The 18,886-nt window shown below is 39.4% G+C and overlaps 1 protein-coding gene across 1 annotated transcript in view; it reads right to left on the reverse strand.

The window, feature by feature from the left end:
* FBN1 (fibrillin 1) overlaps positions 1 to 18,886 on the reverse strand; it is a 275,163-nt gene that overhangs the window by 208,744 nt on the left and 47,533 nt on the right. The window contains exons 5-6 of the mRNA XM_018054172.1: positions 15,936 to 16,031; positions 12,520 to 12,615 (exon numbers count right to left, since the gene is read on the reverse strand). Of these exons, the coding sequence (XP_017909661.1) occupies positions 12,520 to 12,615; positions 15,936 to 16,031 (192 nt within the window). The remainder of the gene's footprint in view (positions 1 to 12,519; positions 12,616 to 15,935; positions 16,032 to 18,886) is intronic.

Here is an 18,886-nt window from a genome sequence, read left to right on the forward strand (position 1 = left end):
ACCAGTGAAGCCTGAAATTATTTTTAAGAAAACTTAAAATATTATAACTTGCTTAGAAGGCTTCTTAAAAGCCATGAAATAGGATTATAGATATTTTTATGCTGATGTAAGTATTTCAACACAAGAATCAATAAATGACATGGAAAAAAATTTTTTGACAAGATGAATATTCATCCCTTGCCTCAGTAAACAGCATTAAAATCCATCAGTATATATTCCCAAAGACAAAGACTAGGTCACTCAATTATTCAAAAATGTAATAAAATACAAGAAAAATAAGAATTAATTAGAGGAGTAAAAATATTAAAATGGCTGATTTGGCTTAAAGTGCATGACACACACCACAAGTTTAACACATGCATTAACCATCAAAGGGAAATGGGTCCAGGGAGAGAGAGGTGGTAATGTCAGCAAAGTTGCAATGAAACTGATGGGGGTTGGTAGTGGAGGTCCCTATGGTCAGGAAAGAACTGGGGAGGCAATATGTCTTAATCCTGGCTTTGAAAGAAGAGAATTTAACCAACCTACAAAAGGAAGTTCTAGCTCCAAGAATATCTGATACTGCTAATTCTGGTATGCAGTACCCCCAAAGATTGAAGAGAACCAGATGACATGAAAGACAACCACATCAAATTTTCAGAACAAGGAATTTATCACTATTTAATGGGAGAGTTCACTTTGCCTAAGTCATACTGTATTTTTTTTAACTGAAGCATAGCTGACTTACAACATCATATTAGTTTCAGGTGTTCAACGTAGTGATTCAATATTTCTACAGATTATATTCCATTTAAAGTTACTGTAAAAGAAAGGCTACATTTCCCTGTGTTGTACAATATATATCTGTTTTATACATAGTGGTATGTATCTCTTAATCCTCTATTCTATCTTGTCCCTCCCCACTTCCCTCTCCCACTTGTAACCTCTCTTTTGTTCTCTATATCTGAGCATCTGCTTCTGTTTTGTTATAGTCATTCATCTGTTTTTTTAGATTTCACATATAAGTGATAACATACAGTATTTGTCTTTCTCTGAATTACCTCACTTAATATGATAATCTTGAGGTCCAGCCATGTTGTTGCAAATGGCAGAATTTCATTCTTTTATGGCTGAGTAATATTCTATTTTATTTATATACCACATCTTCTTTCTCCATTCATCATCATACTTTAGAACATTTCAGAACCTAACCCCACGTGTTACATTTAATTTATAAATTAAATTAATTCTAAAATTAACCAATTTGAAAGTGCTGGGTTAAACTAAATGAAAATAGATCCCTTCTCGCAGGACTTCCAAGAGCTAATATGCTAACACATCCAGTGCCTCTTCAAGACGAGGACATAGTATATGAATTTCCAATAGCCTACTGACCATGTAAACTTCATTTCGTGGAACCTCCATGGGACTAATGTTCTATGAAAAGTACTTTGGCACATCATCTGGACCACAAAGTCCCATATATTTGTTCAATATACACTTATAAACCAAAAACAGCACAGACTCTCTAGAGGCCATCACTACCAGGGAACATAAACACTAAGTATTTTCAAGGACTCTCAATTGAGCATGTAAAAGTAGTAGGGTCTCCAGACTGCTATTCATAGGATTAAGCTAAAACAGTTTCAGAAATATACCAGTCCACCCACTAGTTTATATATACAAAGGAGAATATTTTAAAACCCCAATACCATGCCTCATATAGAAATTGTGCAGAAAGCACAGTTCAGCAGAATAGAAAGGTACCACAGAGAGATTTGAAGTAGACCTTTCCTTCTTTGGAGTTAAGCAAATTGACATCATACCCCCCTCTTCTTCTCTCCTAGGTGGTTGTCTCCAAACACTGAAAATCTGGCATAGCAGGAATCTCCTAAGGATGATGGTTTCTCCCCTCTTCCCCTGGTCACTTCCAGCCTCTGCATCTTTGTACTATCTCTTCCCTTCATCTGTAGCACTTTCCCTCATCTACTCTGCCTAATTACATCTTTGCTCTGATTGGTTTTTTAACTCTTTCTGCATTTCTATCTTTCAAAAAAATTATTTTAAGTACCTGATGATAAGAGCCATATACTTCCCTTCTGATTTCATTGCAGTACCTAGCTAAGGGCTGAGCATTTATGAAATATTTCTTATCATTGTTATATCTAATTGACATGACTACAAGACATTTCATTTATCACTTATATTTGAACAAAACTCCACTGAAAAATTGGACTCTGATCTGAGGTCTCTGACTCTTTTTTTTTTTAATTGGTTTACTTTTATACATCAACCCAGGCTGTGATTCTCTAAGATGCTGCTTTCTTAAAAGTTGAAAAACAGCAGCAGGAAGAAAGAAAACTGGAGACAGAGATGGAAGTGAAGTGATGATATGTATTACCAGAAACAAAGCTCTAGAACTGTGTTATCCAATGTGGTACCCACATCCAGTCCCATCACTTTATGGCAAACTGATGGGGAAACGGGCTGACTTTATTTTTCTGGGCTCCAAAATCACTGCAGATGATGACTGCAGCCATGAAATTAAAAGACGCTTACTTCTTGGAAGGAAAGTTATGACCAAGCTAGACAGCATATTAAAAAACAGAGACATTACTTTGCCAACAAAGGTCCATCTAGTTAAGGCTAGGTTTTTCCTGTGGTCATGTATGGATGTGAGAGTTGGACTGTGAAGAAAGCTGAGTGCTGAAGAATTGATGCTTTTGAACTGTGGTGCTGAAAAGACTCTTGAGAGTCCCTTGGACTGCAAGGAGGTCCAACCAGTCCATCCTAAAGGAGATCAGTCCTGGGTGTTCATTGGAAGGACTGATGTTGAAGGTGCAATTCCAATACTTTGGCCACCTGATGGAAAGAGTTGACTCATTGGAAAAGACCCTGATGCTGGGAAAGATTGAGGGCAGGAGGAGAAGGGGACCACAGAGGATGAAATGGTTGGATGGCATCACCAACTAAATGGACATGGGTTTGGGTGAACTCTGGGAGTTGGTGATGGACAGGGAGGCCTGGCATGCTGTGGTTCATGGGGTTGCAAAGAGTCGGACACGACTGAGCGACTGAACTGAACTGAGTCACATGTGGCTATTAGCTGACCTCAACTGAGATGTGGCATAATATTTACATTAGAGGTCAAAGATTTGGTATGGAAAAAAGAATGCTAGATATTTCATAATTTTTAATACTGAGTACCTATTTTAATAAAATGTTTGGATATATTGGGCTAATTAAAATATTTAAATTCATTTTACCCATTGCCCTTTACTTTTTCAGGTGGCTACTAGAAAAGTTAAAATTATACATGTGGCTTGCATTATATTTCTATTAGTCAGTGCTGCTCTAGTATTTTGAGCATCCAAAAACAGAAAAGTGGTCCAAATATTAAATGTGGCTATTAACTGATAAAAACTCGCTTCACAGGAGACTTCACAGACTGCATGATGTATGATATGCATCCAGAACAAGTTGGAGGACACTGTGGACCATGAACTGTCTAATGCCTGGAAACTGGCTGGCCAGATACTCGGACATGGTTCACAGGAGAGGCTGTAACCATGCCAAAGTTAGTTTGACTCTGGCAATTTATTGCGGAAAAAAAAAAAGTGCATGAGTGTTTCCTAATGACTAGCTGTGGGCCAGTGCAGGAGAAAGCTGATGTGGAGTGAGCTTCGATCTTTCTCAAATGGCTTGTCTGGAGCAGCAAAGAGGCCTCAAATGGCTGGAGGTATCAATGGATGCTCTAGGTTCAGAACAGAGAGGCCATATGTGGAATCTAAAATACAAAATACATCAACATAGCTATGAACGAAAACCAGACAGACTGGTGGTTGCCAAGGGAAAGGGGATAAGGGAGGGAAGGAACAGGAGTTTGGGATTAGCAGAAGCAAACTATTATACATAGTATGGATAAACAAGGTCCTACCTAGCACAGGGAACTATATTCAAACATCCTGTGACAAACCATAATGGAAAAGAATATGAAAAAGTGTATACACACACACACACATATATACACACACACTTTCACTCTGTGTGTAACTGAGTCACATTGCTGTGCAGATGAAATTAACACATTATAAATCAAATATACTTTAACATTTTTTTATTAAAAAAAGAATAACACAGATGCCCTTGCTCATGTGAGAGACCCACCAGGGAGAAAGTCTAAAAAGGACCAGAAGATTTCAGCCCTCAGCAAGGAGAAAACTAATCACTAAGTGGACTGAAAGGGATGGTGCATGGGAAACAAAAACTAAACTGCTTTATGGGTGCACCCCACCAGTCCTGTTGGCCATACCGAGTGTGCGCATGGTACGGTAGCATGTGTTTCCTATGTGCACACAGTTCCTAAACCATGGAAACTGAATATCTATGTCAACAGATGTATTTCCTGAGACTCTTCTAGGAAAATCAAGTTTATTCAATGAGCCACCAACTGCCAAATATTGCAATACCACTTCAGATGCATAGTAACATTAAACACGTTCTGCCTCTGCTATCTACACATTAGTATTTACTTTCCATTAAGACTAAATACCAAAAGCTAGGCTTGCAGAGGTCTTCCTGTTACCTTTACAGAGAAAAGAACACAAGCAGAGTTCACAGAGCTCTGATCTCCAAAGACACTTTGAGAATAGGAATCAGCCTATGGTATATACTCTGGGAACTTTAATAACAGCCATCTAAAGAGTAAAATTCAACGGACTAGTTCCAAATTGGGAAAGGAGTACGTCAAGGGTGTATATTGTCACTGTGCTGATTTAACTTATATGCACAGGACATTATGCGAAATGCCAGGCTGGATGAAGCATAAGCTGGAATCAAGACTGCCAGGAGAAATATCAATAACCTCAAATATGCAGATGATATCACCCTTACGACAGAAAGTGAAGAGGTACTGAAGAGTCTCTTGATGAAAGTGAAAGAAGAGAGTGAAAAAGCTGGCTTGAAACTCAACATTCAAAAAACTAAGATCATGGCATCCGGTCCCATCATTTCATGGCAAATAAACAGAGAAGTGATGGAAACCATGACAGACTTTATTTTTGGGGCTCCAAAATCACTGCAGGTGGTGACTGCAGCCATGAAATTAAAAGACACTTGCTCCTTGGAAGAAAAGCTATGACCAACCTAGAGAGCATATTCAAAAGCAGAGACATTACTTTGCCAACAAAGGTCTGTCTAGTCAAAGCTATGGTTTTTCCAGTAGTCATGTATGGATGTGAGAGTTGGACCATAAAGCTGACCGCTGAAGAATTTGATGTTTCTGAACTGTGATGTTGGAGAAGACTCTTGAGAGTCCCTTGGACTGCAAGGAGATCAAACCAGTCCATCCTAAAGGAAATCAGTCCTGAATATTCATTGGAAGCACTGACGCTGAAGCTAAAGCTCCAATACTTTGGCCACCTGATGTGAAGAACTGACTTATTGGAAAAGACCCTGATGCTGCGCAAGATTGAAAGCAGGGAGAAGAGGTGACAGAGGATAAGATGTTTGGAGGGCATCACCAAGTCGATGGACATGCTCTGGGAGTTGGTGATGGACAGGGAAGCCTGGCATGCTGCAGTTCATGGTGTCACAAAGAGTTGGACACGACTGAGCAACTGAACTGACTCAAAGTGTAAAATTAGTATCATAAATGCAGCTCTGTAAAACTTACTTCCAAATGAGGTTGGGGGTGGGGGTGGGAGTGGAAAAGAAGTAACATTTTATCAATACCTTCTAGAAAAACTTTGGTGAAAAAAAGCACAAGAAAATCAGGTCTTGATTCCATGATGCTATCTAGACAAACCTCTGAGGTCATGATTCTACTTTCTTTTAAAGAAGCAAATGCCTTTGAAATGCACCACTTGGTTATTATGTATTTGGATCACTATATGTTAGTCTTTCCCATTCATTAGACATATTGAAGACCCTACTTTTCTGGCTTAACAAATAAAGGCTAATCAACTACTGTCAGGATAGTTTTTTGAATTTTGTTCAGTGAAGCATTAAAAAAGATCCCCATGCAAAATCATCACTTGTGAATCATCAGAGAAACTAAGTTACGAAAATAACAGTTTCTCATATATCAACCATGCATGAGAGAATGAAGGAGAATTACCACCAACCTACCTATCTTCCATTCTGTTCTTCAACTGCTGGAGAAAAACAAAAACTAAATGCCTTTTCTGGCTCCACTACAACTAGAATACCTTAAAAGAGCAAGGATGACGCCCAGACTTAGTTCACCTTCCATTGCCACGCTTCTCTGATGGACTGTGAAGTAGTGCCATTCTTTCATTCTTATTCTACTCTACATTTGACCTCCACTGTTCCTTTCTTAAGGCTAATGGCTCAGTAAAATTAGTATACATTTTCTACTATTAGGCAGCAGAACAGCCAACAGACCTTCTTGATTTGGCAAAAATCCAAGTACTGTCTTCACAGTTTGGACTTGGGTAGGCAATTAGCACTGAATAAATGATTCAGGATTTTGAAGAATTCTTGTCCATGCTTACATTCAGACAGTACATAATGAAGACCTCTAGATGGAGTAATGAAAGAAAACTTCTTATTAGAATTTATGCTTCCAAAAGGCTTCATACTCCGGCTCACATAAAGTCTGACATTAAAATATTGATCTAATTCCATATGCTTTAAGAATCATGCAAGGTAATTCTTTTCACTGCTTTTTAATCAGTCAATTTTTGACACCAAATATCTAATGTGTTTATCGACTATCTTCACTAGAGCTGACACTATTTTAGGCTAAAAACTAAAATGAGTCTCATAAAGGAGGAAAAAAAAAATGGTCACATACTCATTTGAATGAACTGCTGACTCTGTAAAGGTAATTCCAAAAAAGAGTTTCCGAATATGGCTTAAACATTTGTAATACTGCAGGAAAACTATACAACCTTCCATGGTAACTGCACTAAATGACAATATTCATTTTCTATGTCTATATTTAAGAATGTTGGTTCAGTCATTTGGAGTCAATTTATATGTACTGCAAACAGACAGGAATCATCTTCTCTCCAAGAATGGATTATTATATTTAAAACATCAAAATCAATCAAACAGAGAAATAGCCCCAAACCCTGCATTACACACACCCAAGCAATACTCAAGATTCCTTTCTCTTGGCTTTTAAAATGATTTAAAAGCAACTTAGCTCAACTCTCCCTCCAGAGAGGAAAACTACCTACCTAGCCAAATTTCTTGAAGGGCTTTTTCCTCCACCTAATCTATAACTTTCACTCTAAAACTTTTAATTCTAGACTTCTACTTATAATTTCTCAGAAAATTTTCTATGCTTACTAATGACCTCTTCCCAAGTAAAACCCACACATGGCACAGTGGTTATGTACATAGGCTTATAAGCCAGACTTAACTGGGTTTAGCTTTTGACTGTATCACTTACAAGCTATCAGACCCTGGGCAAGCTCTTTGACCTCCCTTTGCCTCTGTTTGCTCCTCTAGAAAATGGGACTCATCTTAGGACTTTTCTCATAAGGTTGTTGCAAATCACCAGAGTCAAGTGTTAGATTTGGAAAGTCTGTTCTATTTCCTGAAGTCCTCCTCGTGTGCTCAGTGCTGTTGTTTCTCCTGGTTCTCTTCGGGTTTTCTCAGTGTCTATGTTTTGCTCTCTTCTTCCTTGGGCTTGCTCATCATTAACCCCTCCCTATTTCCAAGTTCAGGTCTATCTCCAACATTCTTCTCTCTTTTTTCATTACCTTGAGAAGTCTCATCCACTTACTTGATTTACTGGATTTACTAGAAGAGCATTTAACAAGATTTTAAATAGCCTGCATTCTGAGACAAGAGGGCAAGAGAAAGTGTGATTCCAACAGTCTTGTTGGCAGTAACTATGGTAATACACAACCAGCTTATGTTGTCATTGCCAAAACAGGCACTGACCTCATTTCAGTATTCTAATAACAAACGTGAACATATCGTACCACTGAGCTTAGGCAATGATAAGTTGTATTGGTTCCTCAAGACCCAAGCAGAGAGAGGGCAAGAATGAGGCAGAGGGGCAATCAGGAAAATCATAAATGTGAATTTACAGAAAAAAATATATAAGAGGAAGAATAATGAAAGAAACTTGGGGTATGAAAGAAAACACAAAGAGATGCAACCTTTGATACAGAATGTAGTAGAAGGTGGCAAACTCAAATGCCCACAGGGGCTAAAAGGTAAGCTAAATGAACAAAGTGAGCAGGATGTATGGCATCCTGGGAGTGGTAGGGACTGTGGCAAACTGGAGACTATAAATAAAGCTACTCTAACTCAGTTTTTAAAATTTCAACATTACAGGCCAAACAAGTGACAGGCCTCTACTTTTCTTTCTCTGAATGTAAACAGGCAAGAGTATCGTTGTCACCTGCCCAGGCAGACTGATTGGCAAAAAAATTTCTTATAAAAAATATTCACTTTACTGGCTTAAAAAGTGAGACAAATTTTGCTTCATAGTCTGACTGCATTGGTTGAATGAATGTTATGATTTGCAATCCAAGCATGGATCCACTGCTTGTCTCCATTACAAACCAAAACAGTATGTTCATGGATTCTTAAAAGTCACTTACTGGCTTAAAGTGACCTAAATCCTGCCAGTATCACCCCTCAAAAACATTCTACATCTAGATAGCGAATATATCTTCAATATAAGTTGAAGAATTATCGTCACTCTCTGAAGTAGTTGCAGATAAAGTTCCAAGCTCTCCCAGAACGAAGATGCTTATCCTGAGACGTGCTTGTAACTAACATTAGAAATGCCGCCTTCCCTGTGTATTACATCATGATAAGACATTATTTGTTTATTGCCACCTGGCTTAGGTCAAAACATACCTTCTTTTATGCATCTTTCCCAACTTAAAAATGATAGTCATTTGACCCCGAAAGACCAAACTTCTGAAAGATGGGGCCAAATTCAATTAGGCATCAGCACTGTTAGCTCTGCTTAAAATGAAACCAATGAAAAACACTAGGATTGATCACAAGTAGGCAAGAAGCAATTCCTTTCAGGGGATACTTGTTCACTATCTGATAATCATATCTCCAGGTGGTTTTCTGGTGCTTCAAAATAATTTCAGTTCAACATTTACTGGCCATACACTATGCATCAGGCATTGAGTTTGGTTTGGAAATCTGAGAGATGATGAAACCACAGTTGCTGCTGAAGAGCTTATAATCTAGTGGGGGAGCAGGATGTGGAAATGAGCTATTTCAGTACAATGTGGTGCTGCTGCTGCTGCTAAGTCACTTCAGTCATGTCCGACTCTGTGCGACCCCATAGACGGCAGCCCACCAGGCTCCACCGTCCCTGGGATTCTCCAGGCAAGAACACTGGAGTGGGGTGCCATTTCCTTCTTCAATGGATGAGTGAAAAGTGAAAGTGAAGACACTTAGTCGTGTAACTGCTATTAAAAGAGGTGTGGAGAGTGTGCTCAGGGAGAATGCAGAAGCAGACCTGGGTTCAGTCTCTAGGAAGAAGGAAAGGAAATCAGTAAAGACTTTCCAGAAGTTCATTTTTAAAAGTAAAGAGCCATATTCCAATGAAAACATAATGGAACTAGCCTGAGTAGTTATACAACTTAACAAGTACACTGACCCACCATCATAAGTAACACTGAATACTTTTCTAGGCTTCAGGATGGATTTGTGCTGACTCAGTTTGACATTTTTATTAATCATTCTTGAAATCACAGTACTTATTTGAATAAAAGGATATATTGCCTCTAATTCTTTAGAGAGGTAAGCAGATGACTTCCTTAACAACAGAAAATGGAGAAGATTATAAATGGAAATATAATCCTGGAATAAAAGAAACCCCCCTCTCCCATGTGGTGAGGGAAATTACACTCATATTTCCCTTCTCCCTCTAAAGGTTTGAGACTATCCTCAGGTGAAACAGGCAAAGGGTAATGAGCATCTTGATGAAGATGAAAGAGGAGAGTAAAAAAGTTGGCTTCAAATTCAACATTCAGAAAACTAAGATCATGGCATCTGATACCATCATTTCATGGCAAATAGATGGGGAAGCAATGGAAACAGTGAGAGACTTTATTTTCTTGGGCTCCAAAATCACTGCAGATGGTAACTGCAGCCATGAAATTAAAAGACACTTGCTCCTTGGAAGAAAAGCTATGACCAACCTAAACAGCATATTAAAAAGCAGAGACATTACTTTGCTAACAAAGGTCTGTCTAGTCAAAGCTATGTTTTTTCCAGTAGTCATGTATGGATGTGAGATTTGGACCATAAAGAAGGCTGAGCACCAAAGAACTGGTGCTTTTGAACTGTGGTGTTGGAGAAGACTCTTGAAAGTCCCTTGGACTGCAAGGAGATCCAATCAGTCAACCCTAAAGGAAATCAGTCCTGAATATTCATTGGAAGGATTGATGCTGAAACTGAAGCTCTAATACTTTGGCCACCTGATGCGAAGAGTTGACTCATTAGAAAAGACCCTGATTCCAGGCAAGATTGAAGGCAGGAGGAGAAGAAGACAACAGAGGATGAGATGGTTAGATGGCATCATCAACTCAATGGACATGAGTTTGAGCAGGCTCCAGGAAATGGTGAAGGACAGGAAGGCCTGGCATGCTACAGTCCAGGGGGTCGCAAAGTGTCAGACATGACTGAGCTACTGAACAACAACAACAGCAATGATTAAAGAGAGCCTTTTCCTCCCCATTCTCCACAACCACAAATGCCTGAAAATCTGCCATTCAATGGTCAATTTGATTTAGGTGACCACTATGAAGATTCTTTGGGGCCAACATGTATTTATACCTAAGTGCAAATTTTAGGATACCTTTATCATAGAGGAGAGCAGTTAAAGACATGCCAAAATTTGGAGATATCCCTAAGTAAATATGCCAGTTTTCATGACTAGTTTAGCAACTTAATCCATTCACATCATTTCTTAATCTTGGTCAAAGAGATAACTGTAGTTGGTCAAATAGTTCTAGACTGTGTTATCAATAACTATAACTATGGGTATCAGTATTCTTTACCGTAAATTCCTAGAGGTAAAATGCCCTGTAACTTCTTTCTATCAGTGATTTTTCTAAAACAAATTAAGTCCACCTTTATCACTTGTCGAATTATTTTCACACATTGCTCAAGTTACATGTTACGAAGTTTTAATCTCAACAATTCAAATCCTATATCATTGTCACTGAGTAAAATAATAAGGCCACAGAATGATACTATCTAATCAAAACAGTTGTCTTTGTTACTCTTGAGACTATTAACTATACATTAGCGCCAAGTCAATAAAAATACATCAAATTGTAAAAAAGAAGCAGTTTTAAAAAGGGACTCCAAAATGATGCCAAGTACAATGGAAAGGCCAAGAGTTCACAGTGCCTCACATATCTGTACCATGTGGTGGCCTTGTGAACAGAAATTCAATATAATTTAACCAGTAATAGTAGAGTTACTTGCTAAAACAGGAATTGCTACTTCATCAGCAAAGAACTGAATTTAGACAAACTCATAAAAATGGAAATAGAAAACAATTTCTCACATACCACCCTCTACTCTTTGTTTTTAAATAACATATAGTCAACATTTGCAACTGAATCTTCACTTTCCATCTTAGAATAAAATGATCTTTATACAACTTTGGAGAAAAGTGATGATTGTAGTTTAAAATGTTCATGAATATTTTTCATATGGTATTTTTCAAGAGTATTTTTGCCATTTGGTATGAAATGAATCACCTCAACCTTCACTATAAAACTAGGAATGGTGAGAACACGCCTTTCAAGGTAGAGAAGGATGATCAACAAAGCCACAGTTAGGGGATTGCACATCTACATATATCTCAATGTCATGTTTGCATGGATAGGTAGGCAAAGCAGGTAGAAATCTTTTTCAATTAAGAGCAGCAGTATACTTGAAAACAGAAAAGCCACATTCAAATTACAGCTGCTTATTATGTGTGTCTGTCCTTAGGCAGCTTCCTTGGCCACCCAGAGCCTCAATCATCTTACATGGCAAAGCAGGGATGAATATACACGTCGATGAGCCACAATGAGTACTGAATAAATCACAGCTGTGAAAGCAGTTTCTTGGCAATTAATATTTCTAGTGAACTGTGAATGCTAAGCTTGTATGCCACTATAGCCAATAGGTCCTAAGAAATCTTTAGGTGTAATTTTTGTTTCATTCTGAATGTTTCCCATTTCCACACAGTTGTTTTGTTTGGAGCCACTTCCCTAACTTACTAGGATAATAATGAGCTCAATCCTTACTCTATGGAAAATTTTCTTCTTTTTATCTTGATGCCAACTGGTACTTATGCACAGGCTCACTATTGAGTCCTGCAGTCCACTGACAAGAATTACTGAATAACATGCAGAGGCTTGGGGCCACTGTCGTATCATCCTAGGAACCTTCCCAATGACAATTCAGAAACCTCATCAAAACTCAACAAAATTCACGGAGCAGCTGCAAGAAGCCAAATGCTTGTTGAAATCAATCATAGCTTTAGCCACCAGAACATCTTTACGCCGATACATTTTTAAAAATTACCTCTTTCACACTGGGGTCCAGTAAAGCCATAAGTGCATGCACATCGATTCGGGGCCACACACCTGCCTCCATTAAGACAGCCACTTTCACAGACAGCTGTAAAATAAGGAGAGAGAAGCTGAGAAATTTCACTTGAGTAGATGCTAATAAAGGAACACTGACTGTTCCCTGAAAGGATGACAATAAAAAAAATCTAAATAGTCACTGTGGTATTTGTTTTAAACATTTATTGTACAGTTCCAGTTTCCTGGACATCCCTCAGACAACTCAGGTAAAACTACTTGGAATAGGCGAGGATATACCTGCATTAATGTTGGCAGTTTCATTCTGGAAAACATCTGAGCAATGCTTTTCAGTTCTGTATCTACAATGGTGGTTTAAAACAGACAACCCTGATGAGAATTGCATTTTACAAGCTGATTCTTTTGCTTATGATTTATGTTTCATTTCCAGACAGTTTTCATGAGGGAAAACACTGGCCTTCTTTACAAAAATGCAGCATGTTAAATCACACTATTAACTGCCAGAGACAAAACACAAATACTGACACTCAGTAATTTATGTACCATAATGAAGATCCAATTGAGTGTTACAAGAGAATCTCTGGAAAATACTGGTAAGATAAGTCCAGAGATCCTTGAGGGAGGGACATTTTACTTGTCAAGAAAGACATTAAAATAAGACTTGAAAGCTCATTCCCTGAATAACTCTTCTCTGTACAACTTCCTGCGACTCACTCAAGCATAGCCTCTTCCTAGGCATTTTTATCCACAGGTGGTAGGCTGTCCCTGCCAAATTTGCCAGTCCCACCCACCCTTCAAAGCCCAGCTCAAACCTCGCTCCTCCAAGAGGCTTCCCTAACACCTCCATTTACATTAATTCCCCCTTCATATATCCCCCATACACTTTTCCTGTACCCTGTGGCAGTCATGCAGTTGAGCTACTCAGATCTCCTTCCAAGAAAACCTACTGTGAGGAGCTTAGCTGGCTGATCTGCTACTATGTTCATGCCAACGACCTGGTGGGGACCACTCAGCAACTAAGCATTGTGAAGACTGGACATTTCTGCCCATCATGAAGCTATTATGATGGGCAGTCTTGATTCTGGACTCCCTAACAGCCTGACCAAATCTTTCTTGGAGGTTGCACTACAGTCTGAGGCTTCTTTCACACAATTGTGATAGTCTTTCCTTCCCTCTCTCCTTGCACAAGGGTATGACATGCATCATAGTCTGAAGGTGAGGGTTTTCCCTAGTAAATCTCTCGTGCATCTAATTCTATCTTGACATCCATTGGGATCAGTGTACTTGGACCGAGACAACCCCTTATAGCCACAAGTCAGGGCAGTAGTCCATTTATCATCACAAAATTAGAGAGGTTTATGTATGTCCACTGTTCTAATTTGCTTCTTAATTTATAGTCAGGTAATAATTAAGAGATTTTAAGCAGAAAAGAAAGTTTGAGATTGCCTAAATTTGCAGATTAGGCTCCCAGTTTGAGATTGCCTCCTAGTTTACAGATTAGGAAACTTAAGTCTAGGAAAGATTTTCGAAATCTACAGGTGTTACCTGAGTGCCTGTTGTACACTGGGCTCTGCTCCCTCCAGGTGCATGAAAGGGAACAGGAGGATGACAGTGGCTCCTTCTGACCCGCTTTCTGAAAATGACTTTAAATCCACCCCATCCCACCATCTCTGGAGCCACAGCCTTAGTACTAGTCTTCCTGTTTCATGTTCCTTCTCCCTCAAGTTCAACCCCTGCAGTGTGGCCACAGAGATCTTCCTCATTGTAAACTGTTGTGAGTGACGTATATTAGGCCAGTATTTCACAGCATTAAAAGCCTGGGCTGTGAAGTTAAACTGCATGGGTTCAAATCCCAACTCTGCTGATTACTCCCTGTATAGCTTTAGGCAAGTCACTGAAATGCCTATACCCCAGGATCTTCATTTCATGTAGGTATTAATAATAAAGGCCTCTTTCTGTAAGTGCTGTTGCTATATCAAATGAGTCAATACATGTAAAGAGTCTGAATGTGTGCCGAGCACATGGTAAACAGAGTAAATAACTCAGTAGATGAATGTTGTTGGTTATTGTTTTCTCACTTCCCTCCCCTGCATGACTGCATGGTTCTATTTTGGATGAGAACATATTTGGAGAAGCATAAAGGCTCTCCAAACCTGGCCCATGACTTCTATTCCAACCTTAGCTCCCTTCCCATCACTCTCCTCGGCACTTAAGTCCTAGCAATACCAAAGCCTGGCATCACATGCTAGTCATGTTCCAGGCTTTGGCTTATGCTTAGCCAGCTGCCTAAAAGGCCCACCTCCCAACATCTGACAAAAGAACTCCTACCCACCCCATAACACTCAGCTAAAGGGTCTCCCAGGTAGGGAGGCTATCCTACCTCCATACTATTGCTGGGGGCTGTCAAAGATTTAATCCCCATTCTTACTTATATCATAGAGTACAGACAGTCAGGAGGGTATTAAATAAACTTTGGTTTACTTATCATAGCATTATTCATCATAGCAAATACATACACATGGGCAAAAGTTGGAAACAACATGAATAAATGTTCATCATTAAGGATGCGATAAATAAAAAGTAAAACCTCTATACAATGGACTAGTATGCAACCATTAAAATATATTTTTAAAACATTCAATAAATGGAATTAACTTCTAATAAAATATTAAGTTAAAAAGTTATATGAAAAATGATGCATTCAGTGAGAGCTCATGTACCAAATATGCATTAAAAGACTGGAAGATAACATCTGGAAAGGTGGGATTGTGGAAATTTTTACTTTTTATATATTTAAGCTTTTCAAATTTTCTTCAGGGTATTCTTGAATAGTAAAAAATAAGTTCTTTAGAGGAATTTTCATCTCTGCAAAGCACTGGGACTGATACACAGTAGACACACAACAGTGTTTACATGTAAACCAATACACTGACCAGAAGCGTTATAACAGCAGAATCCAGACTAGGAACCTAGAGAGATGCAGACACCATTAATCAAGAAAAAGAACATGTCTGGGGAGAAAGACGAGGTTGAGTTTTGAAATACCTTATTGAGGATGCTTCTCGAAAATCCAGGGGGAGATGTCGGCAATCAAATGCAAGACATACATGTGGAATGAACAACAATTCTGCACCTTGGGTGGTGACTGCAGATCAGAAATGAGGTAAGCAGGGTGATGAAGGTAAATGAAAGAAAAATCAATCAAATAACCCAGTTCTGAGGTTCTAATCAGAAATTTGATGTTCTGTGTGCCAGGGAAGTGATCTGTTCACCTGCAAGAGTTAGTGGGCACCTGTAAAAATGCCATATCCTAGGCAGTCAAAGAAAAGCCGCCATCACTTATCTCTGTATTCTTTTTGTTAATGTAGGTTAACATCTACACAGTTTACTTACGTTGTCCACAGTGAGTCCCTACGTATCCTTTCTGGCACAGACAATGATCATCACTGCAGCTACCTCCATTCATACAGCGAATGTTACAGTGTTGGACTTGAAAAGAAAGAAAAAAAGGACTGATTTATTTCTGCAATTTAAGTACATAGATCTCAACAGTTCACAGAAGTTGATTTGTAGTGATCTGAAGAGAAAATGAAATGGTTTATCAATAATCATATATTTATGCAGAAATAACCTAATTGACAATGCTAAAATGTCATATTTTGTGTGCATAAAATCATTTACAGTTCAATGTAACTGTATCTTTCATACTGACTTTAAGTACTGCTCAATGACTTCCTTAATTTAGCAGACCTTACCATTCAATGTCATTTCTGTAATTTACACCAAGAAAATAGCGCCTTGAGGGACCAGACGAGGCAAGATTACAATAGCAATATTTTTCTTGTTAAAAGTTGCAGAGTCCCAGGTGGGTGGGCAGAAGACATTCAGAGTGACAAATTCCAAGAAATGGTGTTAAAAGAAATTTAGGAGGCAGCAGAAAGAAGGGAAAGAAGACCTACAAGGGCACTTAATAACAAGACTGCATGATAATGAAGACAGCTGGACTTGGCTCAGAAAGAGCACCTTGTTTAAACTGTCACCTTGAACCATCTAAGACCTGCAGTGTTGTAAATCCACTCTTCATCACATTGGCACTTATGGAAGTGTGAGAGCTTCAACACCCAAGGCAGGAAGACCCCAGGCAGCAGGCTGACTCAGACTGAGACGATGAGATGCTAGAGCTGGCCAGAGGGAAAGACGCTCGGGAAAGACAATGACAGCACAGCATACGCCCCTGATTCCTCCAGTGCCGAGGCTGTCTCTATTTCAGTAATTCAGACACTTTCCAAATCCCAGGCTGCTCCTTAGTCCTCTAGAAACAATCAACCACCTTACTTGGAGAAGACTAAATGCTTGATTGAATTAATCATTCATCATTGTTGACACATCCCTGTACAAGGAGGCCAGGCTTGGGCATGGAAATTTGGCTTACTCTGCCCTGTGGGAGTAAATTCCTAGAGAAAAAGCCTCAATAACTTCACATAAAGAGAAAAGAACCCCCTTTTCTGTGTAAGAGCAGAAATCAGCTGCTTAGGCTTGCTCGTATGCTTAGCCTTTATGGAGCACTGGGCCTCCATCTTCTCCCAGGAGCAGAGAGGAGGCTCCTCCCAGCAGCCTGCTTCTTAGTACACTCTGCTAGGATTCTCAGTTCAGTATCACAAAGAGGCTGCTGATTCCAGGAGAAAGGGCTATTTTTATAAAGAGCTACACAGCTCTCAGCACCACAACAGGAAAAAGAAGGTGCCAGAACCCAATCCCTATGCCCTCACAGAGTACCAAAGAGGTAAGTTGAGAGTGATGCACCTTTTCAACAACATGTCATGTACATCCTGAAACACCATCAAAGGCGCCCATCTCTACTGTACCAAGAACCCCCTCCATCTCAGCATTTAAGGTCCTCTTCTGGACGGTCGTATGGGTCTTTCAGGGCTCCTTTGCCTACCCCTAATATGTTTCAGTTAAACACAGAGTTTAAAAAAAAAACAGCTAGAAGAGACAAGAAGGCCTTCTTCAATGAAAAATGCCTTAATAATAGAAGAAAATGGCTGAAAGGGAAAGATTAGAGATCTCGTCAGGAAAATTGGAAAACATCAAGGGACCATCCCACCCAAAGATGGGCGTAATAAAGCATAAAAATGGTAGAGACCCAGTAGACGCTGAAGAGATCAAGAAGAGATGGAAACAATACAAGGAAGAACTATATTTAAAAAGATATTAATGAACCAGATTACTACGATGGTGAGGTTAGTCATCCAGAGTCAGATATTCTGGAATGCAAAGTCAAGTGGACCTTAAGAAGCACTGCTGTTAATAAAGCTCATGGATGTGATGAAATTCCAGCAGAACTATTCAAATCTCTAAACGATAATGTCATCAAGATTTTGCATTTATTATGTCAGCAAATCTGGAAGACGCAGCAGTGGCCACAGGACTGGAAAAGGTCAACCCTCATCCCAATCCCCAAGAAGTATACTACCAAAGAACGTGCTAACCACCAGACAGTTGTACTCATCTCCCATGCTAGAAAGGTCATGCTTAAAATCTTGCATGCTAGGCTTCAGCATGATGCAGACCAAGAACTTCCAAAAGTCCAAGCTGGGTTTAGGAAAGGAAGAAGAACTAGAGATCAAATTGCCAACATTCGCTGGATTATAGAGAAGGCAAGGGGATTTCAGAAAAACATCTATCTCTGTTTCATTGACTATGCTAAAGCCTTTGATTGTGTGGATCATGACAAACTGTGGAAAGCTCTTAGAGAGATGGGAATACCAGATCACCTACCTGTCTCCTGTGAAACCTGTATGTGGGTCTAGAAGCAACAGTTAGAACCCTATATGGAACAACTGACTGGTTCAAGATCAAGAAAAAACTGTGACAGAGCTGTCTGTTGTCACCCTGTTTGTTTAACCTATATGCTGAGCACATCATAAGAAATGCTCGACCTGGATGAGTTACAAGATGGAATCAAGATAGGCGGGAGAAATATCAATAACCTCAAATATGAGGATGATGCCACTCTAATGGCAGAAAGTGAATAGGAACTAAAGAGCCTCTTGATGAGGGTGAAGGAGGAGAGTGAAAGAGCCAGCTTAAGAGTAAATATTAAAAAAACTAAGATCATGGCATCTGGCCCCTTCAGTTCAGTTCAGTTCAGTTCAGTCACTCAGTCATGTCGGACTCTTTGCGACCCCATGAACTGCAGCATGCCAGGCCTCCCTGTCCATCACCAACTCCCAGAGTTCACTCAAACTCATGTCCATCAAGTCGGTGAGGCCATCCAGCCATCTCATCTTCTGTCATCCCCTTCTCCTCCTGCCCCCAATCCCTCCCAGCATCACAGTCTT

Source organism: Capra hircus, chromosome 10 (genome assembly GCF_001704415.2).
Source record: "Capra hircus breed San Clemente chromosome 10, ASM170441v1, whole genome shotgun sequence".
Lineage (NCBI taxonomy): Eukaryota > Metazoa > Chordata > Mammalia > Artiodactyla > Bovidae > Capra > Capra hircus.